Here is a 27,593-nt window from a genome sequence, read left to right as displayed (position 1 = left end):
TATTTTTTCAAAATGGCCGGCAGGCCACGACAAAGAGCTCCACAGGCCATGCGCTGAAGACCCCTGAACTACAACATACATAAAAAAATTTTAATGAACGACAAAAAACAGAAATTAGGAAATAGGTTATTTAATACAACAAGCGTGCCTGCCATAAAACAAAGGCTTCGTATTTGTTCCGAGGAATAAACAGATTTTTACTCGTTTCAAAAGAATTACGAAATTGTCCCTGAATAAATGTCCCCTCCCCAACAGACACCATACTCCAAATACAAGAAAAACAAATAGCTTTATTGCATCACTAAATACAGTGCAGAGATGGAGTCCATGTACTATAATTTAGCGACAGTGTTAATTGGAGGAAATTGGAAATAAAATGACCCTGAACAATGAAAAGCAATTCTCCTCCCACAGACACTACATAGCAAACGGAACAAGTTTTATTGTGGTACCAAACACAGTATCCAACTAAATACATCATCCTAATAAGCATACATCTTCGTAATGCAGTCGCTGCAAGATACTCTGATATTTTCTATTCTATTTCATAAAATGGTGGTGACCCGATGAAATAATTTCATCATCTACTGAATCATCAACCTATCAACCTTTCAAGTCCAAGAAGGTTGGTTTCACTGAATGGAGTTTTTTTTAAAAAAATAAATCCAGCCCACAAAAGGAAGACCTGAAGTTCACTGATGCAAATGGTCTGTAAACCATACTCCAGAGACCACACTTTAGGCTTTAATAAGCAACGTACTAGTTTACATTATGCAAACTGTATTTCGTAAACTGCAGCTTACAAAAATAATGAATAACATGAAGTTAATATTGAATGATGCACTCTAGTCTTTGTTACTTACTTTCCAGCAGTAATATGAAAGTTTCCAGCAACTTTATTAACCACTAGTGTTCCAAACAGCCTACATGCATCAGGTTCTTCTGTCGATTGAATTAATCTAAAAGAAAAAAAACATAATAATTATAGGTCCTTGTCCTCATAATAATTATAACATACCTTTTTATAACATTTTATTTCTTTAATATTTAAATTAACAATACCAAACAGCAAAAAGATCTGCTCTGGCTAAGAATTCCTTATCTCACTTTACAGCTTTCTTTTGCTGCCTTTACCACTCCCCTAATACAGAAAACTATGAAGCCATTTTTAAGTACTACTTGATCTCTAAACATTGATCATACAGCATAATTACCTAAATTGTGTAATGTCTGTGTTATGTTCATAACAAAATAGTTCTCCTTTACTAGCTTCATAGATCAAGATAAAAGGAGAGCCTAGTCATTTGTTATCGGTTGCAATCTAACATAAAGTGTTAACCTGCCAACAAGAATACTTGATAATCCTCATAACTCTTCCAAAACTGCAGATCCATTCTTAACCAGCTCTTCATCCAAATATGCTGTAGATGTTTGCTCCCATTCTTGGGAACTCCAACAACACCCTTATCCTTATCTCCTTTTCTACAGATCAAAGCCGGCCTGGTTGGCCGAGTCATTAGCATATACGCTCTCCAGCCAAAAGGCTGCGGGTTCAAATCCTGCCATGGGCATGGATGTTTGTGATTGTCTGTGAAAATACAAATGGTGGTGGTTGACAGTAGATGGCATTGGTGTAGATGATGCAGTTGGTGAATGAGGTTGAGTGGTGCAGATGGAGAATTGTAGAGTAGGTGCCCTCCTTCGATGAGTCTTGGACTCTCTGGAGGTGTCAAATACTAATAATAAAAATAATAATAATAATAATCTTCTCCCAGCCAATCTCTGCCTCCTATCCTATGGCACTAAATGGTGCCAAGTAGGTTGTCTTCCAGGATTTCTAAGCTTCTTTTCCATGGTCTAAATATAGTTTCACTCTCGCTGTTCAAACCACCTATTCTGATCAAATAATTAAAATAATCCTTACTGGAATGAAAGCTCTCATTCTTCTCCCCCACTACAATACAAACTCTTGACCTTTGTCCATGCCCTAGTTCTCTAGAAGAAGCGCTTTTGCAGTCATAACAACAGCCTGAAACGTGTAAGAAAATTATCAACAAATTCAAAGCAAACTTCACAAACACCAAATGCAATAAACTTACTTTCTGATAACTTGCAGCTGAGTCTTCTGATCGATATGATTTGGTGGATGTAACTTCTGCCCTTCCGTGTTTCTAAATCTCTGACATTCTGATGGTACCATGGTTATTACATCTCCCAAAGATAAGGCAGACATCATGACATTCATCTTTTTCTGCAACTATTGTGCAGATAATTTTAACAGAGGTTAAAATTACAGAAGGAGGTTATTAACAAAGGTTAATAACCTCCTTCTCATAGCATGCTTCCTCTGATCCTTCACCAGAAAGATATTCAGAAATCCTCATTAGTCTTAATAGTAACAAGTCTTTCAAGATGAATCTGTTCACAGTGATTCAGAATTAATATCCATCCTGTATTGCCTATATCAGTGCTTCCCAAACTTATGGATGTCAGGGCCCCCTTTGCAAAAATTAAAATATTTCACGCCCCCCCCCTCGAAAAAAAATCGTAATAGAGAGATATATTATTATAATATTTATTGTATTTATATTCAATACAAAACATACACAGCGAATATTGCAAAAATCAAATGCATATATTACATTTTTTGCCTCTTACCGTTTGGTTCTGAAGATGATGCAGGCTGTTCTGGTAAAATATGAAATACTGTCTTTTTTTTTTTTTTGAGTCTGTTTCTGATTGTTCGCAGGAATTTTTTTTATTTTTTATCAGCCACTTATCCATCTCAGGGTTAAATTTTTGAACGTGGAATAGATCAAATCATATCACCACTTATCGATACTGGCACACCACAGACTGATAACATGAAATTAGTGAATATTACCTGAATAAGAGAATCCCCGAAACAGGAACATTTTTCTCTTTTGTGATTTTTCTCCCTTTAAGGTAATTAAGCCTAACGCGAAATAGGCAGCAAAGGCAGGTTATTAAAACGTGCATATGATTGGTGTGGTATTAACAAAAGATCGTGCAACTGAAAGATAAAAGCATAGCTGACAATTGAGTTTAAATGCTAACTCTCTTCAACCGAATTCCATATGTGAAACTGCCATAACATTCATTATATATATATATATATATATATTACTTAGTTTTAACACTTTTACGAATTTTAACACGTTCGGTTGAATTTTATTGCTGCCTTGGGAAATCGAACTCACACACATCTAATTAATAACAATAGTTTTTAGTTAGTACTGTGTTTGTCCATGCAACATATGGTTTTGTTTCAGTCTATACAGCATAGTTTCTGTATGAGGGGACATGTGATTCATTAATTAGTGTGTTTTTATCCCAGTTGTCTCTAATTGCACTATTTGTTGAGAAATATATTACACAGACTCCTCATACCTTATTCACTGGCATAATAAAAGTATTTGTTTTTATTGCCTCTGCAGTATAGTGACTGTTAGGCAGGGCGTGTTGTTTACCACTGCAAGCGAGTTACTATCTCCCCACATGAACTTGTTTAAGCTTTTTTTCAAGTGTGAAGTATATGCGAAACTTTTATTGGTAACAGAAAACTAGCTCGGATGAAAGTGATAATATAAAACGAGTTTTGATATGTATATAAAGTCAATATCAACAGTCCCTGATTACGAACACGTGATGAAAGGGACAGGAAGATTTAGAGCTTCCCTGGAGAGCATTCGAAGTAAATACAATTAACCACTGCTTTGAAATGAAACATATGAATAAGCAATATTTACTAATATTCATTAAACGCCGAAATACGCAAGAAGAAAAGTTTGTGAACCAATACCAATGTATGAATTTTTCCATTAAAATATAAAAAATAACAAAAAAGAAATAATAAATAATAAAAATTAAATATGTTTCTTTTAAGATTAAAAAAATCTAATTAAGTCTTAAAACATTTTAAATTTGTTTTCATTATTTCACGGCCCCCCCCTCAACAAAACCTACGGCCCCCAAGGGGGCCGCAGCCCACAGTTTGGGAAGCGCTGGCCTATATAAGCTGTGATATTCATCTGGCATCAACCAAACAGCATGGAAGTAAGCCTTTATCCAAACTGTCCCTAAAAAAGAAGATTAAATTTAGCCATCAGACTATCATTCTATTGCTTGCCCTCACCTCAAAACTCTTAAAAGTGATAGAGAAGGTCATCAACAACTAATTATTCACTACCTAGAAATCCATAATTTAATTTGTGATTAACAATATGGATTCTACTATTCTTGTTCTACAGCAGATCTCCTCAAGTTAGCCTTAGCTACCTTTGGACACAAGCCATGAAAATATCTGGAGAAATTCAAATTAGTTGCTCTTGATATTTCTAAAGCATCTGATCATGCCTGGCATTGCAGCCTTCTCACTGCATATTATGGGCTCCTTCCTACATTTTGTGATTAGATTTCCAGCTTCCTCTGTGGTCATTCACTGCATGTTGTGGTGGATGACTTCCTCTCATCAGACTTCTTTATCAATAACGGGATACCCCCCCCCCCCCAGAGTTCTGTACTTCTCATCCATACCCCTTTACCCTATACATCAAATGAACTTTTCTCTCTCTCTCTAACCTCAAATCTTATCTGCAATTTTGCTGATGGCAGTACTCTCCATTCCCCTTCATCTTTGAGAAATCTTGTAGTACTCAATTAATTCAAGCTTCAAGGTCTTCCACAACCAATGTCTCCTTACGATTCTCAAATGGGATGAAGATAATCTAGTGAATTTCAATACTATCAAAACACAGTCATGCCTTAGTACATAGAAGAAAGATCCTACCTCACCAATTCTAATTTAATGTTCTGATTTCCAGTGAAGATCAGTTTTCTCTTGGTGCTGATTTCACATATGCTTATCCTGGAATAAGCATTACATCCACAGCCTCCAAAAAACTTGATATTTTGTGTGTGTTCAAGATGAAATCTAGTTTCCCTGTGCCAATACTCTCACTGGTTCAGAGAACAACATTCTCTCCATGTTGTTTCTCATTCAAATGCAAACTGTCTCTCACATACAGTTCCCTCTTGTCCTCAAATGCACTCCAAGCATCCACATAATCCTAGCCTCTATTTCAACACATTCTGGCTATCATACTGATGCTCTTCTCCTCAACTCTGCATTATCATACCTGGGTAACACACTATCTTCCCTCTCTCTCAATCTTCTGACGTACAACCTCTAGCATGAATCTCAGTTTTCTCACCACCATTCACACTGCCTCTAAAGTCATTTGTACCCACTATCACAATCATCTCATCCACTTTTTCATCTTGCTTAACTGCCAAAGTTTACATTGTCTATCATTCCTCCATACAAACACACCTTTGGCATTCTATCTTGCACTCCATGGTTCACTTAATCTCCATACATCACAGATTTTACTACTCTGATCTTTCCTTGTCACCTGCATCTCTCATTTTCTCTCTCTCTCTTCTCTGACACTTTCTCTCCATGTTCTCCCACTTGCCTGCTTTCCTGTCATCTCTCCATTCCTGGTTCCTGTACTGTCTTGCCTTCCTCTCAATTTAATCCTCTCTTCCCCTGGTTCTCCTATTCTCTCTCTTCTATCATTCTGATAACTTTATCTCACTCCCACCTCATTTGCTTTGCATCCACTATTTCCAGTCTCCTAATCTCTTCTTTCATGCTTCTTAACTCATTCCTCATACATTCCACTTTTTCTTTCAGAGCATCCCCCACCCCACAAACAACCTACTCTTGCTCAACATTCACCCTCCCAATCAATACCATCTTTCAAACCTGCTGCACTCCCTAATTGTTATTCATATTCATATGCTGCTCATCTTCCTCACCATCGATCTTGCTACTTATCTCTCTTGGTCGGCATTCACTCGTTTCTGATGTAATACTGCTGAAGTATGTTATGCTAATTTTGAAATCATCAAGTATTTCCCATTTTCTATATTTTAAACAGACATGCAATGCACTTCCCAGTCTCTCGCCTGCCACATGTCTAACTGCAGGAATGCGAATATGCAGCAAGCATTCATAATCATAAAATCCCATAGTATGCTGTGAAAATGCTGTCCTTAAATGGTGACGCACTTAGCGATAATCAGCAACTGAATTGCAGCTGCAGCCATTATTCAAACACTGCACAAGGAACACTAACAAACTATACTAAAATATTACATTAAAGTACAAATTCAACAAGCACAAACTATCCATTACATACCTTAGCCTACTTGTAAATTTAAAGCAAAAACTCTTTACATTATAATAAATTATAATGACAACTTATCTTCTTTTCACTGCCACCTTGTAACACATCTGACTATAACTATACCCTCTGGTAGCATACTATGCTTTTCTGCCTGTGGAACAAATGGAAAGCTATTGAACACATTATGAAGGAAATGCAGCATTACCTGATACCATAATTGGTAATATTCAACTCAGCTCTTTATTTTATACAGACGATGTTATACTGTTAAATATACACAGTTCAAGTCTGCACTATTTCCAAACTAAATTGAATAACTGCTGTAATAAATTCAGCATGAAAATCAGCCATAAAAAGAAATAGACCACAGGCATGGTTTTGCAAATGCCTTTAGGCAGTAGATGAATCTCATCACTCAGCATAAGATGGCTGTCCAGTTTATTGGATGCCTTAAGTGACTTGAAAAGATCCATGAGTGGACAGTAGTTTCCAAATTATGTAAAAAAATCATAGACATTAATTTAAAAAATGTAAAATTCATCCATCAGTTCACTGGAACATCATCAGATGCTGTATGGTCACTCTGCTGCTCAGTGATGTGCACATCAGTCCTCACTACATGGTCCTGTTGTATGCTTTTCTAGAAGCTTCAACTTGCACTGGACCAGTCACACCATCTATCTGACTGAGGTTTATCTCTTCCTCTTTTCCAGGTACTTTACATTCTATTACTGTTTGGAGAAATTACTTTCATTCGATCAATATCTCCTAAGTATTTCAGTTTTCCTCTGTCAATACCCTTAAGGAGTCTTAAAATTCTACCAAACCTTTCTAGCACCTATCCATTTTCAGCCTTTCAGTATAAGATCAACAGTATTCAGTAGCACCACATCTCAAAAGCAGCAATCCTTTCCCCTGCCCATCAGGCATCTCTAGGTTCCAAGTTTAGCATTCATAAGTCCTATTGAAAAAACAGTGCATCCAGAATCTTCAGGTTTATTCTTGTGGAGATAGATCCATCCTTAAACATTTTAGACAAATCTTTGACTGTTGCTTTAGCCATTCCTGATCTTCTTTTGATGTCTGAAGAGCAATTCTTCACATTGTGAAATACAAATGTAAAATAATAATAAACTTTTTACAGCCTAAAATATTGTGATGTATATAAATGAAAGTCATCAGATACTTCAGTTATTGTTAAAATTAAATATAACAGAATGATGAAAATATGTCTGTGTGAGTATGTGCGAGCGCATTTTGCTGCACCTATAAAAATTTTTAGGTTTGTAACATGAATATTTAATATATGCAGGAATATTAAAAGAGAAACTAAGCAGCATTATAGAGGACAAACTACTAGAAGAACAAAATGGTTTCCAAAAAGGCCGATCGTGCATAGATCCAATTTTTACTTTAAAATTATTAATAGAAAAGAGAAGAGAATTTCAAAAAGAAACACGTGGCCTTTATTGATTATGAAAAAGCCTTTGACAAAATTAGTAGACAACAATTGTTTAAAATATTAACTGATTTAAACATACCAAACCAACTTTTACAATCCATTCAAGAAATATATACAGGAAATAAAATAGCAGTTAAATTAGAACACGTCTCAGAATCGAAAGATATATCAAGGGGAGTACGACAAGGATGTACCCTCTCACCTCTGCTTTTCAATATATATATAAATAAAATTATAACAATCTGGAAACAGTATAACCCATTTGGTATACAAATGACCCTGCAAATGAAGATAGATACACTACTATTTGCAGATGATCAAATAGTATTAGCTACATCAGAAGATGATTTACAAAGATCATTAAAATCATTAAATGATATCTCAAAACAATATAATATGACAATATCTAAAGAAAAAACAAAAATAATGGCATTCAAAGGAGAAAACCCAATAAGAAGTAAAATAGTGATAGAGAATAAAATACTAGAACAAGTAAACAGTTTCAGATACTTGGGATGTGATCTATCATACGAAGAAGAAGACATAGACACAAAAATATCAAACTTTGTCAAAGTCAATGGCATAATAAATAATACATTTAAGCCATCCTTAGTACAAAAACACACTAGAATCAGACTATACAGAAGCGAAACATGGACCATAAAAAGGAAAGATGAAAAACGAATGTAAACAGCAGAAATGAAGTTCCTCAGAAAAACAGCTGGATATAACAAGTGGGACCCAAAACAAATCTTACAATCCCTGAAAATAAAACCAATTAATTACTACATAAGATAGTATAAACAAAAATGGCTAGAACATTTAAATCGAATGGACAACAGCAGACTACCAAAAATATTATACAGATACAAAATAAGTGGAAAAAGAAGAATCGGAAGACCAAGAAAGAGATGGCATGAGACCGGAACAGGCTACTTGGCCTAAATTCCATGTTAGGAAGAAGACTATGAATATTTTTTATATATTGCTGATTCCTTTCCAGTATATTTATCTACTTTAAAACAATTCAAGTTTTCCCACACTTCTACTAATATATTACATTCAACTTTCTTAATCTCATAAAATAAGACAAAAGATCATCATCATCATCAAATTCCTGCCATGTACCCTCAAGGGGTGTACAGGATATGATAGTACTACATGAAAAAATTACATCATTATTAATTTCCTATCTACAATTTTCCTCCAAATCAGTCTGTTACTTGTCAACACTCCAACATTATCAGATCTTATATTTCTATCGTCTTCTAAGACAAAAGATATGAACGAAAAAGATAAACACTGTCTAATTAAAAATAACTATACAAATAGTTATTTAATTCCTTTTTAAAAAAAAGAGAGATGCTTTCTCTCTCTCACAAATTTAATTTCAAGAATAAAAAAAAATCCAACAATGAAAAAAAAAAAAAAAAAAACATTTTTGTAAAACCTTTCTAGGATTTAACAACTTTGGCTTTCTGATACTTCAGAAAGCCAAATCGATTTCAAAATGAGAATCATCTCAATCTAATTCAAAGCTAACATTCCTCCCAAAGAAAGAATCTTGTTCTATTTCAACAGATTTCAGTGTAAACAATTATCAGGAAAGTTACCCTGCATCAGAAAGTTATCCATGAAAAGAAAACACTTAAGTAACTATTGGCTTTACTGTTCTCTAAACGATTTTTCATTATATGAATTCAGTTCCTTTCTTTGTCTGAATAATACAGTTTACTTCTTATCTTCATTATTCTGAAATACACACAATTATGAAGAACACTGTTTAGAAGAAAAACATGACTTTCTGCTTGATGTTTCAAAATCTTTTGTCTTCAGTTTCATCTGCTGACAGGAACAAATCCAGGGTTAAATAAACAAACATTAGACCAAAACTAGTAGCATCAATTTGCCCTCTTCAAACTTGACTGTTAATTCTTTTAAAGCAAGAATAGTATTAGAAACCTGTTTCTGGATGTTTATCTTCTGGTGGTTATACACCATTTTAAAGAACAAAAGCCTTCAGATAAATTTATAGGTCTCCAAATACATTCCTATATCATCTCCTCCTCTCTAAAGAGAAATCTATAATCTCATTCCAATCCACAGCAACCTAAAAAAACAGCTTAGCTGAACTGATGTCTTTGTACCTTAGCTTCATATCCCAGTTAACTACAATAGAACTCTTACTGTTCTATGCAATAATGTGTAAAAGAAATTTTTAGGCAAGAAAAAAAGTTCTACCATACAACCAGTCCATTTAAATAAAAGAGCAATCATTTCTTGATATTAGCTGACTAAAATTATGTGAAGTTCTTGAACTTGAAAATGTTAACTTCATGCATTGTATTTGTTGTCCTCATCAAACAATGCCAAAGTTTAGTGATCATCATTATTATTAAGGAAATTCCTTGGAATCAGTAGACTCATCACTGGAGAACCAAGCTATCAAAACAATAGCTATCATATCTCTTCTTGAATTCATTTACAGACGAAGAACTCACAACTGAGTCAGGTAATGCATTCCACTCATTCACCACCGTCTAGGCAAAACACCTCATTCTCAAACCCTTGTTAACCACACTTTTCCTTAATTTCCAGGGATGACCTCTTGTTCTTCCATCACTATCAACACAGTTGAAATATTTCCCCTGCATCAATCTTATAAAATCCTTTTAGTAATTTAAACGTTTCTATCATATCTCCTCTTCTCTGCCTATCAACCAACCTCTGCAATCCAAAAGCTCTCAATCAATCTAGGGAGCATTTTTTACATCACTCACCCAACTTGGTCACTCTCCTCTAAACCCTCTACACAACCTTCTCATCTCCAAGGAATCCAGGTGACCAGACTTGAGCACAGTAATCCAAATGTGGAAGTATCAATGCCTTATAAACGGGAATAATAACCTCTTTATCTCTGGATGTTAGTGTGTTCTTCAATAACCAAGTAATCCTATGTGCAATCTTGGACACTGTAGCAATGTGTCCTCTGAGCTTCATCTCCCTATCCACCAACACCCCCAAGTCCCTAGCCTCATCAATCTCTTGGAGTACCGTTCCATCAATGTAGTACACAGGTGGTAATCTTTTAATCCCAAAATGCATAACCTCACACTTTTCCACATTGGAGTGACATCCATTATCTTTTGCCAGCTTATTTAAATCATCCTGCAAACTCTCAACATCAGCTTGATTTTTTATTGCACTACCCAACTTTGCAACATCAGCAAACAATTGAATATTTCCCTTTAAGCCATTTCCTATATCATTTATGTACAAATTAAACAATAACGGCCCAAGCACAGGGTCCTGAGGCACACCACTGGCCACCTGCCTCATCCTGGACTCTACTCCTCCATACACTAATTTCTGGTATCTCTCTCCATGAGCCATTCTCTTATCCATATCACCAGTTTAGTATCTATCCCCATCTGCCCTAATTTGTACAACAGTATTCCATGGGGCATCCTGTCAAAAGCCTTAGCAAAATCCAGAAGTATCACTGTAGCCATTTCCCTTATCCAACTCAGATGTCATTCTATTATAAAAAGTTAATAAATTGCTAAGGTAGGATCGACCTTTAACAACCATGTTGGCTCCTATAGAGTATCATATTCTCATCCATCCATTTTTGAATTCTGTCCTTAACCAACTTTTCAAATACTTTTACCAGCATTCCCAAGATAGTGATTGGTCTGTAATTAACCACTGCAGTCGCATTAGAGCCACCTTTATGCAAAGGAACCACTTTGCCTTCCTTCTGCTCCCTAGGGACTATACCAGAGTTCAAACTTAAGTTAAATAACCAAGTAAGAGGCGTTGACAATTCCTTTGCACATTCACACAATACCCGAGCTGATATTCCACCTAAACCTACAGCAGTGTTTGCATTTAAATTCTGCAATATAATAAGTACCTCTGATTTATTAACTTCAATTCACACAATTCTCACTTGGGTGATAGACTTTTGAAAAGCGATCACTCAGTAACTCTACTATTACATCTGAATTGGTCACCTCAATACCATCAGCACCCACTATGGTTATTCTTCCAAAGTCATTCTTCCTTTTACTTGTCACATAGCGTAAGAACTCTTTGGGATTACCCTTGATCTCCTTGGCTAAGGTCTTCTCATAATCTGATTTAGCTTTTCTTGCTATGCTGGTAACCTTCCTACCTTGAGCCTTGTACTGCTCATTGGTGTACTGATCGCCTTTCTTCTTGTAAATACTCCATAACATTTTCTTTTTTTGCAGATTAAGCTTGATACTACTACACATCCATCTAACGCCTACCTTTTTTGTGTTCTTGACCATGGGAATACATTCTGATATCGCCATCCTCAGATACCTGCTGATTTTATCCCATGCACTGCTAACATCTTTCCCCCTGTAATATGTTCAGCCATGGGATGGCTGTAAGCTCACTCCGAAGCTTGTTATAATCACCTAACCTGTACTTCCATATATACCCCTTCTTAAGAGAGAAATCCACAAATTTTGCAACCTCCAAAGTCAATACCGCATGATTGCTCTCACCAATTGGGGGTAATGAGGACACCTTACTGATGCATATGTTCTCTGAACCAATGACCAGGTTCAACACTCGCACATCACGAGTCCCTTCAGTTATGTGCTGTTTCAAGTAATTATCTCTTAGAAGGTGTATGAATTCCATTTCCTTTCTGCCATGTGATATTTCCTCCATCCAAATGATATCACCATAATTAAAATCCTCCATAATAATCACTAACCCTGCACTCATTACACTAATTTTCTCATGCATAAATTCAATATCACCTTGAATTGGGTGATAGACTTTTGAAAAGTGATCACTCAGTAACTCTACTATTACATCCGAATTGGTCACCTCAATACCCTGGCCTATAGCAGCAACCAACTGTATATTTGGTTGCATTGGTCACTATTTCACACCAGACCACCTCGAATGAACTATCATTCACATGTCTATCCTCTAGATATACTACTTTCTTTGGCTGCAACTCATCAGCTATCATCAACAGTACTCTTCCGCCCGTTTTATCTTATCTATCCTCCCTGAAAATACTATCCATCATATGTAATTCCAGTAACCACAACTTCTCCCAAAAATTCTTCCCTCTTATTTCGAATGCTTCTTGCATTAGTATACAAAAATTGCAGATTCCCTTTAGTTCTTGTACCAGGCTTTAGAACTGATATACATGTCACTAATTTCAGTAGCCCCATGCCGATTTTTATCCACTCTATTCTGCAATTTATTGCGCGAATAAGGATCAACAAATATACAATCACTGCATAAGTTTCTCCCTCTTATACTCAACCCTTTCAATTTTTGTTTCCATGCCCAATTACTTCAACTTGTTCAGAAAACAGTCACTTCTTCAATTGCTTATGACCTTACATGTTCAGATGCAACGCATGATACTGTGTATCAAACTAGAGTTAAGTAATAACAATTTTATAGAATGAAGTATTAACATTTTTTTTTTCTTTGTGGACAAAAAGACAAGTGAATTTAATTATAACACTAAATTAAGTTGCATGACATTTTACTGCAAATATTTCAACCAGAAACTAACTGGTCATCATCAGTGCATCAGCATAATCACAAGGAAAAGCTACAACAAAGAACGTTAATCCTATTTACAGATTTGAGCATGTGCCAGATGCCACCTAATGGATGATTATAATGAAATAATATTACAATTAAGGCTCCAATTTAAAATTAAGTGATTTGAAATAAAATAAAATTTAATTAGATAATGAAATGACAGCATTATGTTAAAAATAAATAAATAAATAAAATAATAATAATTATTATTATTAATTAAATGGGAGGACACATTACTTCTTGCAATTCATGAGGGTGAGAATCTCCCAAATCTTGGCAATGTAGAAGTGCTTCAGCATTCTCCATAAATAACCACTCAAACCTAAACCTGCATCAATGTAAAAGGCAAGTATTGGACCATAGGATATCATGGTCAGTGTCCACTCCATGTTGAGCAAGGCCAGATTTTGGAGGTTAATTGTTGTTAATATAAGATTGGTGTTCTTGTAGTAGTTTTTTGGCAGAACACCATTTGTCCAAAGTATGAGTGGAAGCACTCACATTGAACTTGGTAAGAACAGTATCCCATATACTGTGGTATATGGGATAGATCCTATTCTCATTAATCTCTGAGATGATTGCTAAGATCTTGAAAAAAAAAAACATTTTGGTTACTACTTTTTTCTCTATCAACAACTAAGAATAACTACCTCTTAGTTACCACCCACGAAAGAAAAACGTTCTCTTTCTCCCTGGTGTTTAACAAGTTCAATGCGAGTGCCTTTGTTCATATTTCAGACAAACGGGATGTTCTGCTGAAAAACTACAAGAACACCAATCTCAATCTTATATTAACTTATATAAACTTCAAAAATCTGGCCTTGCTCAGCATGAAGTGGACACTGACCACAATATCCTATGGTTCAATACTCTTTTACATCAGTACAGGTATGGGTCTCAGCAGTTATTTAAAGAGTGCTGAAGCACTTCTACACTAGGCAAAAATTGTGGAAACCTTTTGGAAAAAGTATATTTCTGAAGTTTGATGGCTCATAACACCACTTTTTTTTGAGTAATACCATAAAATTATATATCAATGGAAAGATAATTTAATCAAGAATGTAATGCAATAACTTTTATGAAGGATTTTTTATTAGAAGAGCAGTTATAAAGAAGAAAAGTGAAACACAGAAAAAATGAGATATACAAAAATTCTCACAATGTGAGTTAATACTTAGTTGGGTAACCTTTAGCGTTAATTACAGCCTTACAATGCCTTCCCATGGAGTGAACCTAGCTTTTTAGTTCTGCAGCTGTTATAATGTGAAACCAAGATTGAATTATTCCTTCTATTAATTGGGTTTTATTGCTGGGTTGCTTCTGACTAACAAGTTTCTTTAGTCGGCTCCATAGATTTTCGATTGGGTTAAGGTCTGGGCTATTCCCAGGCCATTCCAGCAGTGGAATATGATTATCTTGAAACCACTTTTGACATGGAGTTGAATCCTGTTGAAATATAAATGCTTCATTATCTTGGAAAAGATCATGTGTAGAAGGCTTCAGTTTGGGCTCAAGTATTTCATTTATGTATTTTTGGGCATTTATATTCCCATTAATCATGCAAATTCTGCCCACACCTTTTGATGTCATACAACCCCAGATCATAACACTAAGTGGGTGTTTCAAGGTAGGTGTAATGCAATTAGGATGCAAGTCTTCTCCTTACATATTTTATGCTATCACTATCAAACAGGGAGATTTTGGTCTCATCACTCCAAATAACACTGTCCCATTGTTCCGCTGTCCAGTTAACATGGGTTTTAACCCAGTTTAATCTTTTCAACGTTTGTTTCAGAGATAAAAATGGCTTTTTTCGTGGAATTCTAGCATTTAGACCAAATTCCTGCAGTCTGCACCGAACAGTCCTTGCACTCAACTTTACATTTTATTGGCCATTTCATCTTGTGTACCCCCAGATGATTTTCTCTCATGTAGGCACAGTCTCTCAATTCTTTTATCATCACTTGCTGTTGTACACCTTTTCCTGCCTTTACCAGTCTGGTTTTGTAGTGACTGAGTCTCCTTATACCTCTTCAAAAATTTAGAAATGCCACCTTTGGTTAAGTCTCCACCAATTTTTCTTCTAATTTCTTCATAACTGTAGCCTTGTTCAATAATACTATTTTACATTGCTTTCTGGGTGGCCAGTCAACTCTTTGCACCATTTCTTTAATTTTATTATGTTTTACAAGCTCACTAAATGAAAGAACACAAAAAAAACCAACCAACTTGATAGCAATCACATAACACACTGACAAATGTCCTCCTCTCAACTCCAATACATGACATCAATAGCTGAATCCTACTGCAATGAGCCAATATGGCTCATTGCAAAACAAGATGACACTTGATTTGCTCTCTAAACACTCATGCTCATTGGCTACATTCAAATGAAGGAAAGCTACTTCGTATCAACCTAAACAAGATGTGCTTCTTTTTTCTGGTTATTTGGCTATAACTTTTCATAGAATACAGATAATTTAACAAACTTTGTTGCATTACATTCTTGATTAAATTATCTTTCCGTTGATATATAATTTTATGGTATTACACCAAAAAAAAGTGGTGTTATGAGCCATCAAACCTCAAAAATGCACTTTTTCCAAAAGGTTTCCACGATTTTGGCCACTGGTGTATACCACAAAAATGGCTCTTAAATGGCAAGTAATAATGTGTCTCCCACCAACATTTAATTATTATTATTATTATTATTATTATTCATTTTTTTATTTAATTTTATTTCAAATCACTTAATTTTAAATTTGGACCTTCATTGTAATCTCATTTTATTGTAATCACTCACTAGGTGGCATCTGGCACATGGCTTAGCTCTGTAAATAGGATTAACATTGTTTGTTGTAGCTTCACCTTATGATTATGCTGATGCACTGATGATGACCAGTTAGTTTCTGGTTCAAATATTTGCAGAAATAAAATTCCTATATTATATAATAAATGTTATAATGGTACAAGTCCATTAAAAATTTCACACGAATCACCTAATTTATAAAAAAAATATAACAAAATACGGTGTATCTGAATTTTTTTTTTTATCTTCTTCAAAACGTTTTCTGCTAGACATGGCTATTCAAACAAATGTGCAGAGAAAATATACTTTCTTCACATTTCAGGATAAGTAATGAGAACAAACAGAAGGATTTACCCTGTCACCAGCCCTAGCAAATCTCTCTACAGAAAATTTCAAAAATAATCAATTGAAAATTATCACGAAAAACAAAAAACTTAGTTGCATCGTATTGAAGACATTTTTGTTGTTTGGTCGGGTACAAGAGACAACTTAACCCGATTTAAAGATTATCCGAACAGCTTGCACCCAAACATAAAATTCAATCTTGAATTGGAAGATCACAGAAAATTACCATTCCTTGACCTTGAAGTATTTGAGGCAGAAAAATGATTGGCCTTTTCAGTGTACAGAAAACCAACCAAAACTGAAGATTCTTACATGCTACTTCATACCACTACCCATTACAAAAGACAGGCATGATAAAAACATCATGGAACAGAGCCTACATCATTTCCATTACATCATAAAAAAAGGAATAAAGAACTGCATTACCTGAGGGATTCCTTCACCCTCAATGGGTGTGAAGTGAAGACAACAAAATTCTTGACACGCAATAGGCAACTTCTTCAAATCAACAGGATTTCAATATTGCAATTACATTGCCTTATGTGGAGAATGTTACAAACAAAGTTGAAATGTAGCTTCATGATTATGTTAAAGTGGCTTTTTTAGCAATGTATAAGATTATGAGGTTCTTACATCCATCCTTAAAAAACCAGAATACAAAATTCATTGCTCTTGTGTCATTTGTTATGTAAGCCATACAGGATGGTTTGGAGAGATATGCCTGTCTGAACATGTAAAAGACATGGAGAAAAAAAAAAAAAAAAAAGAAAACACAGATAGAATTAGCCTTTCATACAACCAATACAGGCCACCAAGTAGTTTGCAAAGAAACAGAAATGACATATATTAATTATGTTCCAGTCTTGAAGTACTAATAACATCTGCTTTGTGTAATTAATTTTTTCTAGTCTTTTTTTTTTTTTCATACAAATCATACTGTTTATTTTAATAAACCTTATGTTTAGAAACATATGGTCTCAATCTTTAAAGGTACCTGTGGCATGACTATAAACAACCAATTACACAACCATAGTAATTAACTTTAATGAAACGAAAGTACAGATATTTCATACTGAAAATAACAGTACATCATCAGTGCAAAGAAATAAGCAAATCGAAGAAACGGGAATACAAGGTACATACAGCAGCATACATAAACCATACAATAGGTGGTTTACCAATTAAAACATGTTGCTGCATGCTAGAAATAAATATTATTAAAAATATAGTATATTATATATATTAAAATATATATTATTATAACCATCAAAAATAGTTTTTAATAATATTATTTATAAATTTCTAAATAATAATATTATTATTTGTTAATTTCTAGCAAGCAACGACAGTTTTTAATCGTTAAACCACCAACTGCTGTACGTACCTTGTATTTCCGTTTCTTTGATTTGCTTGTTTCTACATACTGATGATGTACTGTTATTTTCAGTATGAAATATCTGTACTTTCATTTCATTACAGTTAATTACTGTGGTTATCATGTAATTTATTGTATATGGTCTCAATGCTGGAAATTAAACAAAGATTTGATAAGCCACAGAAATATTCATGTGCATCATAACATGCTGTTCTTTTCTTTCTTTTTTAACACAACATTCCAGGAAATAACTAGTCTATCTCTTAATAAAAAGCAAATAACCATGCATAATTCATTTCAGTGATACACATGCATTTTCTGCTTAGATAAATGATTAATATCATTATAAGATTTCATTCTTTTAATATGATGACTTTATGCATTAATACCTTGGTGGAAGACCTCTTAACATGTTTGTATAGCTTTCTTTCCAAAGTAAGTCCTGAATAGCATGATACTGCTCTCTAATGTACGTGTTTACATTTTGCATAGTGGTCCAGTGTGCTTTCTGTAAAGGAGTCAATTCAAAATAAGTTGGTTCTTCTTGAAGCTTTCCAAATGCTCTTGTATTCTGATTTGTAACATCTAAAATATCTGCACCTATTGCTTAAAAAAATAAAATAAAATAAAATGAAATAAATTCACACACAAGGATTTAATAAATCACCATACTGAATAATGAATATAATGAATAATACACAAATATATCATCTAACACTTTTTTTTTTATTAAAAACAGATAAGGCAGCTAGTCTCCATCCTTCAACTCTTCAGTCAATAAAAAGCTTGATGGATAGAACTCAAGGCTATCAATAAATTAAGACTTTTTTTGGGGGGGGGGGAGAAGAGAGAGAGAAAGAGTGGCAGACAACTATTTGCATCTTATAGCCTTAAACTGTAGCACTCACAATTTGTCTGTAATATCGGTTTATGGTAAGGAAAAACCTTACTTCCCTGTGCCCAAGATCGACTAACTTGGGGGCTACCTGAATAAAGGCCTAGAAAAAAAAGGTTTACCTCTAGTTGGCAATTAGAATCAAAACTAAGCAAATCATCTCTTGTTGAGCAACCTTATGCTATGGAAGTGTAATTTCCAAATGGCTACACAGACACCTTTATATATTAAATAAGTAAATACTCATTTAATAAAAATACATAATGACATAAATAATTAAAACATGTGATCTTATATAATAAAAATATATCCTGGTTAATAGTTTAAAAACAATAACAATCTACTCTCCAACCAACAAGCTGCATGCTTGAATCCCACCATGGATACTTTGGACTTTGTTTTCATGTGGATGATGAATTTTATTAATTGGTATGGATGGGGGGACTACTGTCTAACTTAATGCATGACTGAAGCAGCTTAAAACAGTTCCATTTCTCTACAGCAGGGTTTCTTGATTTTATAAAAATACATATAAATACAAAAAATTCCTTGTCTTATCCATAGTCTAACATACTACTGGTTTATTACCATTCATGGCTAGGAGTCACAAAAAAAGTGCACCACAGAAGATCCAACTTCCTATTAATGAATCGAGATTGCTGACCATTTCGTGGGGCTAAGTTCCACCTTTGATTTTGAGTGTTGCATTAATTACAGAGTTGATGATCATAATTAGCTTATTTTATCAGTTTGAGAAGAATTTTTATATTTGCAATAAAAAAATAAAAAAAAGTAATAAATAATAATAAAACACCAGTTACAAATCAAGTGGACTTTGGATCAACCATAACATTTACTTACTCTTTGTTGGTTCATTTAGATTACCAACATGCTCTGACCTTAGAGACAGACTTCGGACTCAAACATCTCTCTGTCTACAATTAAGGTTGAGGTTGGACTCTAGAAACATCTCTCTGTCTACAATTAAGGTAAAGGTTGGACTCTAGACCATCCCACGTTCACTACTCCTACATTTATAAATGTTCTCTTGCTTTTGGCAAAGTAACAAGTCTGAGTATTCAATTGATACCAGCATACGAACCCTAATATTGGGTATTCCCACATGCCCACCTTGATCACTTCTTGCAACCTTTGACGGAGGATTTCCACCGATATGTGACAGACATCAGAGTACAATTTGTCTCCATTCCCCCATTAAAGCAGTATACTGAGTTCAGTGACAGATCAAGAATGTGCAGCTCTGGACCTCAATCGCCACTCCAATTCATCCCACAGGTGTTCGATGGGATTTAGATCAGGACTCAGCACAATCATTTAACACCATCTCTTTATACCATTCTATAACAGCTGCAGCTTTGTAGCATGGGGCATTGTCATCTTGATAGTAACGTGTATCCGTTCCATAAAAACTCCACAGTGTAGGTAGCACCTAGTTATTCAGAATATCAAGGTACTGAGCTGCCTTCATGGAACCATGGACAACGACCAGTGGTCCCACTCCAAACCAGTTCAATGCATCCCACACCATTACTCCTCCACCACCAAACTTTACTGTGGGTTATAACACACTGTGGTAACAAGAGTCCACCAGGCTGCCTCTACACCCTGCCATCAGACTGGAAACAGGTGAACTTTGATTCATTGCTCCAGAGTACCATTTTCCACTGGTTAATTGTCCAATTCACATGCCCTTCGCACCAGCCCAGACAATCCGCCTTGTTCATTGCTGCGATGTTCGGCTTATGTGCCACTGCTCTTCTTTGGAAACCCAGTAAATGGAGTTCTTTTCATACAGTATTAGTAATCTCCACGGTATTACTGGTGCTCTGGAACTTATCATGGATGGTCTGTGCCGATTGTAGCCAGTTTTTATGTGCCACCCATTTTAACACCCGCCTGTCCCTGTCAGTCATTTTTGGCAGCTGTCTACAGTTGAGCAGCAATGGCACATATGGACATACCACCAATGTGAAAGCCCACGATGACACCTCTCTCAAAGTCATTAAGTTAATGTCGTGCTGCCATACCACCTGTATTCAACTGCTACAATGAAATACTGCTTCCTACTATCTGTACACCAGTTTTTATGTTATTAACAAACCTGGAATGTTCCAAATGTGTGGAAAGGCATATGTATTCGTCATACATGTTCATTAATTTTAACGGTGCGGATCAGAACACAAACTGATAACAAAATATCTATTTATTAACTTACTGCTGATATTTCGTTGGTATTCTACCCCAGCATCTTCAGAGCACAAAAATAGTTTGTCACAGTAGCGAAACAATAACAATCAAGTATAACAATGGGAGTAGTTTGAACAATTATAACATACAACACAAAGACTAAAGTCATAATTAGGTGTCATCTATGTTGGGAAAAAAAATGCAGAGAGAGAAAGCAGGTATTAATTAGCTCTTAAGATGACTGTCTCCCAAATCTTTGACAAATTTATACAGCCATACTTGTTGAGGTAATGTATGTATGTATGTATGTAACCTCAACAAGAATGGCTGTATAATGTTAAAGATTTGGGAGACGGTCATCTTAAGAGCTAATTAATACCTGCTTTCTCTGTCTCTCTCTTTTTTTTTTTTTTTCAAAGTAGATAGCATCTAATTAGGACTCTGTGTTGTTTGTCACAGTTGTTCAAACTAGTCTCATTGTTATACTGGATTGTTGTTCTTTCACGCACTGTGACAAACTGTTTTTGTGTTCTGAAGATGCTGGATAGAATACCATCAAAATATCAGCAATAAGTTAATAAATAGTTATTTTCTTATCAGTCTGTGTTCTCATCTATCCCATTAAAATTAATCAACACTGGAATGTTCCATAACTTTGAATAACAGGGATGTCCAGACAACTAGATTGGTAGACAGTGTATGTGTATGTACATAACGTAAAGGTCAGAATGTTAAATAATCAAACATATTAATTAAAGTTATGACTAAAACACAGTAGAAGTCTATTCATTTTTCACAATAGATACTAAATGGCATGTAACAATAAAGGAAAGAATTTAAAGATGACCCCCCAAGGAGGTGATATTTTGACAAACTGCACCATTTGCCAAAGGGTTAAAGGTTCAACTGTCAGGGGGACATGGAAATTTGAGAATGTCTTTAGATGGGGAGATTACTACCCTACATACTGGAGAAATGAAGTCGTTTTGAAAAAGTTGCTTGCTTGGTCTTATGTAGTTAGATATATAATTTTATTAATTTTTTATAACAGACAAACTACAAGTACTTTATGCATTTGAAGACAAATGTTATACAATTCATAAATAAAAATATCAATATTGTAGACATTTCCTTGTTTTTTTTTAATATACAAGAAAGTTTTAATGATTACTTCATACGTTATTAACAATGAAATGCAAAATGAACGCCCATTTTTCTTCCCCACTAATCTCAAACTCAAGCCCAAGAATTTGTCATTTTTTTTTTTTTTTTTTTGAAAAAGCATCTTTGTAAGAAGATTACTGGGATTCTCTTCATTCAGTCATTCCATTTTAGATCTTTCCCTATTGGATGCTTGTATTTCACCAGACATGATCATCTATCTTTAAGTTATGACTTTCTTTTTGGGTATGTGATTATATTTTCATATCTGTGCTTTTAAGATGTCAATTAGTCAACTGTGAGGTATGATTTCATTTTCTCCATCTCTGTTTCAGGAAAATTTCAACATTTTCCTGGAACAGAGAGGGATGAAGAAATTAATGAAGAGATTCTCCTTTCATACGAGTTAATAACCTGTTGCACAAAAAGTTTATAAAAGCAGGCAAGGAGAATGATTCAGTTGGTAGGGACTGCACTTTTGTTTTCAAGCAGAAATGAGCAAATCAGACCAAGAAAAACCCTCATGAGTTTTTTCAATATGTGGCAAGTAGAAAGAAAAATGATTATGGTAAGATGATGTTAACAGATGAAAGTGAGAGATTGGTAACTTCTGCAGAAGACAGTCGAGGTATTCAGCGAGTTCATTAGGGTGTTTCATCCTCAGTATGAAATTGGAAACTCAAGCATAGAGAATGAAATAAGAGGAGGCTTAATGGTGAGCAAGCAAGAGGTATATGAGGGGGTAAGTAAGCTAGATGTCAAAGCAATAGGACTTGATGACATATCATCATGTGTCTTAAGGGAATGCTCAAGGTAGTTAGATCAGTCTTGGCCTACCTGTTTAACAAGTATCTTGCAATGGCACAAGTCCCAAAGGAGTTGAAGGAAGGCAAAATTGTTCCACTCCACTTCCGCTTCACTAAGGAAACAAATTATAGGCCAATCTGTATATCTGGAGTTGTAGTTAAGGTATTGGAGAGGTTGGCGAGAGCTAGGTTACAAAAGTGGGTTGATAGCAATGGTATTCTTTGGAATTGTCAGCATGGGTTTGTTAAAGAGAAGTCATGTTTTACAAACTTGCTTATGTACTATATAACATGGTGACGAAGATATTGGACAAGGTTGATGGACACAGATTTTGCAAAAGTGAAGCAGGTGGCACTGGATAATGGACTAGTGAGCTGAATAGGTGACTGGCTGTCAGATAGGTATTAGCAAGTTGTGTATGGGGTGGGGTGGGGTGGGGCACTATCCCAAAGAAAGTCACTAGTGATGCGCCATAAGGATCTGATTTGGGACCATTGCTATTTAATTTGTATATTAATGATATTGGAATGGATTTAACTGGTGACATATAACTGTTTGCAGATAATGCAAAACTGAGGAGAGTGATGAAGTATCAAGCAAATGTTGTGGCCTTACAAGAGGATTTGAATAAATTGTATGAGTGGACAACAGTGTGAAACTGTCAAGTTGCAAAGTGTAAGGTTCTGAAATTTGGTAGGCAACAGTAGTATGCAAAGTATACTACTTGGTATGAAAATTCTGGAGGAAGCCAAGATAAGAGAGATGGAGTGGTGATGGACAAGGATCTGGAGTTCAGAGGGCACACTGCACAAGTTGTGAAGACATCACATCAGATTATGGCAATGATGCTAAGGACCTTAACTTGTAGAAATAAAGAAGTTCTGGTTTCATTGTAGAAGACATTGATCAGGCCTTGTATGTATTATTGTGCACAGATTTGGTACCCTGATTTTCATGGTGATGAGAATATGCTGGAAAAGGTACAGAGAAGAGTAGTATGCAAAGTATACACTTGGTATGAAAATTCTGGAGGAAGTCAATATAAGAGAGATGGAGTGGTGATGGACAAGGATCTGGAGTTCAGAGGGCACACTGCACAAGTTGTGAAGACATCACATCAGATTATGGCAATGATGCTAAGGACCTTAACTTGTAGAAATAAAGAAGTTCTGGTTTCACTGTAGAAGACATTGATCAGGCCTTGTATGTATTATTGTGCACAGATTTGGTACCCTGATTTTCATGGTGATGTGAATATGCTGGAAAAGGTACAGAGATGTGGGATATGAGGGCAGATTGAGAGAATGTAGTTTGCAAAGCTTTGTGAATAGGAGGAAGAGAGGAGATATGATTGAGACATTTAAGTTGGTAAAGGAGTGTTACCAGGTTAATGTAGAAGAAATTTTTCATACAATGGGAGAAGGGGGTAGAACAATAGGTCATACCTGGAAGCTGTATAAGGAGGATATGAGCAGGAGCTTAAGAAGCAGGTTTCTTTGCACGAAGAGTGAATGCAAGTGGAATGCATTGATATTGTGGTGAATGCAGATACACTGGATGAGATTAAAGCACAATTTGTTTTATTTACTGTCTGGAGAAATTTGTTTTATTTACATGAAACTGAGGTCTAGATGTTTTTTTTGTAAATATCATTACTTTCCACTGATGAGGATTCCAATAAGTATATTATTATTATTAGCCTTGCTTTTTGCTTTATCAGATAAGAACAACATTAACATAAATTATATATTACCAATGTTATTTACTGCTTCCTTGAATATGTTATAAATGAAGCTCTGGAGAACAATGATATTGCAGTGATAGAAGGAAGAATAAAACATCTTAAGTTCTGACATTATTAATCCTTTGGCAGAAAACAAATCAAATCTTCAAGAAATCACTGCAAAAGTAGCTCATAATCTTAAAAAATATGGCTTAACTATAAGTAAAAGAAACTCAAAAACTATGACAATATCTGTGCTTCTGAACAAGCGAGTGGCAGGAATTGAAAAAATGCTACTCAAGGATACAGCCAAAGCAGTTGATCAGTTTAAATACTTAAGCAATAGCCTTAATAAAGACTAAAAATTAAGACAGAATATTAGAACAAAAATTGCAAAAGTATAAACAGCACTAAAAATTAAAGCCACTATGGAAAGATAACAAGTTGACAATTACAGATTACTTCCTATTAACACACTAGTTAATTAGTGCTTCTATGTGGAAATGAATCTTGGACCCTCTTAAAAGAAGACAAAAAGAGATGCTATGGACTCCTAAAGATACCAGAGACTGATCATGTCACAAATTTAAAGTAAGACAGAATCAGTTCTGTCATTGGTCCAAGAGATAGCATCATAAAGATTTGAAGGAAACGATTCTTCTGGCTTGGTCATATCAACAGATTTAATGGCCTCCCAGTGCTGCAAGTTCTTGAAAGACTTATGGAATAAACTTCATAGACAATATAAAAAACTGTACAGGTGCTTCACTTACAGAGCTGAAAGCTCAGTGTCAATCAAGGACTATGTGGAAGAATTCTATGAGGAATGTTTCCAGGAAGATCTTGCTAAGTCAGTGCCCTTTCTCCATTTCTTCAATGCCTTTCTGTTTTATATCCATCATATAATTAAAAAGTATAAGTGACACAATGACATATACTTATTGTATGCCACTTTCTACTTAAAAACAGTAATGCTGATGTTGGAGAATTTTCAGTGATGAAATGATAGGTTTCTGATGAGGATAATTAAATGGCTTAAGACACTTGCTAAATGTGCTCAGTTTCTACTCAATTGATGTTTTCTCCCTTTTCATACTATAGCATCTAATTACTTAGTGTTATCACATTGTAACTGTAATAGAAAAGCAAAGTAGTTTTATATTTTTACAGAAGTTATAAAAGAAAAAACAGCAACACATGAATTAGTTATACAAGTACTCACAAACCATATCCTCATTGAGTAATTGGATAGTAACTGATTTCTCATGATCTATGAGATCACAAAGGAACAAGATGCAAAAAAGACCACCATAGAAAAAATCTATAGTGGTTAATCTAGTCCATCAAGTATCAAATTGTACAAAAAGCTTATAATATTTCATGAGTGTAATTATAAAGAAAAAGGTAGCATTAGCAAATCAAAAAAAAAAAAATGCATACTCCAACAACAAAACATAACATGTCTATATGTTTTAAAGTTTTATTTTTATTTATTTATTTTTTTTAAATTTCTAATGAAAAAATTTTTTTTGTAATTTTTGGTGCTCTCTCACCATTTTGTAAATGCACACATCTTATAGTTATGAAAAATAAATAAATAAATAAAATAGTTCAGAGCAAATGCAATGCCATCCATTTTACACATTTAGTTAACAATTACCATCATTTCCTTCATTAGACTAAACAGCCATCTCAGAAACTCTAATGGATAACGCTCATATGAAATTGGTGTTATTTTGCATAAAATCAACTGAGATAAAAACATTTTGATGCCAATGTGCAAACAGACACATTTGCCAAATAAAGTGCAGGAAGAAAATCTTGCAAAAAATAAAATAAAATAAATACACAATTATCTAATAGTAGGAGACCCAAAATCCCACATTTTGGGTCCACTACTGTTAAATATCTTAAAAAATAAGTCTGTAATATACAGTGTAACAAAAACAAGTAGAGCAACTTACTTTCACATGGCATTGCAACTGTAATGTCAATGTTGATCTTCAGCTTACTACAGAAAGTAAACAGATATATTAGCAGAATCATAATACAATTTATAATTATTATTAATAACAGGATATTAACCAAAAAAGGATTTAAATATTTTATCTTAACATTTTCAAAATGAAATTCTCATCAATAAATTAATGCAAATAATAAGCAATATTATATGAAGTCTGAATGATATTACATGTACCCCTCCCTTTTTTTTTTCCTTGAAAAGGCCAGAGTGAATTTAATTAAAACAAATGTGTTTTTTTCCAACTAAAGGTGAAAAAAATCCTTGTGGATACATGATCAAATGCATGTCATAAATGAATTCACAAATATACTGAAATGTCGTTAACTGAACTCACATAAAGGTGACAGGGCTTTCTTCCTACATATTTGGATTCAACCTTCCTATCCTACAAAAGCAAAAAAAAACCCTTTGTAAACAGATCCAATAACAGACCAAAACATTTAATGAAAGGACTGCAGAGTGGCCTCCTGCAATGAGTACTAGGCCTCCATGGAGATTCAAAGTAATAATTTATTTTGTTACTGACAGTGCAGATCCAAATCACAGTGTGGCACAGATGTTTGTAAAGTCTTTTATATGGTAGATTACTTTCATCACTGGGTGTGACACCACTGCTGCCAGAGAATGTAATCTCAGTAGACCTTTTCAATTTCAGAATTTTAGGACCCAAAATGTACAATCTAGGGATAATAATAATTAATAATTATAAAAGCTAAGTGATATCTTCAAAAATATTAATGAATTTAATAAACATAATAAATCTGACTATACTGATGTCATTCATTACTTTTAGGTGATCAATGATTTTTCATTACCTAATTCAAAACCATCAACATGCTTATTGGAGTTCTGAATTGGTTTGAAAAAGCATCAATGTTTGGTCTCTAGAGCAGAACTCCCAGTTTATTTAACCTTTGTCCATTCATGATACCCATGCAGGGATTTACAACATTTTAT

General features: G+C 34.6%; 1 protein-coding gene across 1 annotated transcript in view; it reads right to left on the bottom strand.

Moving 5' to 3' along the window:
- LOC150092818 (endoplasmic reticulum-Golgi intermediate compartment protein 2) overlaps positions 1-27,593 on the bottom strand; it is a 203,931-nt gene that overhangs the window by 97,590 nt on the left and 78,748 nt on the right. Inside the window, exons 4-6 of the mRNA XM_090414670.1 lie at positions 26,578-26,624; positions 18,209-18,425; positions 864-959 (exon numbers count right to left, since the gene is read on the bottom strand). Of these exons, the coding sequence (XP_090270796.1) occupies positions 864-959; positions 18,209-18,425; positions 26,578-26,624 (360 nt within the window). The remainder of the gene's footprint in view (positions 1-863; positions 960-18,208; positions 18,426-26,577; positions 26,625-27,593) is intronic.

Source organism: Typopeltis vanoorti, chromosome 25, assembly GCF_054136105.1.
Source record: "Typopeltis vanoorti isolate ZY-2024b chromosome 25, IOZ_Tvanoo_1.0, whole genome shotgun sequence".
NCBI lineage: Eukaryota > Metazoa > Arthropoda > Arachnida > Uropygi > Thelyphonidae > Typopeltis > Typopeltis vanoorti.
Note: the sequence above shows the minus strand (reverse complement) of the source record. Positions and strands in the feature narration are given on the sequence as shown.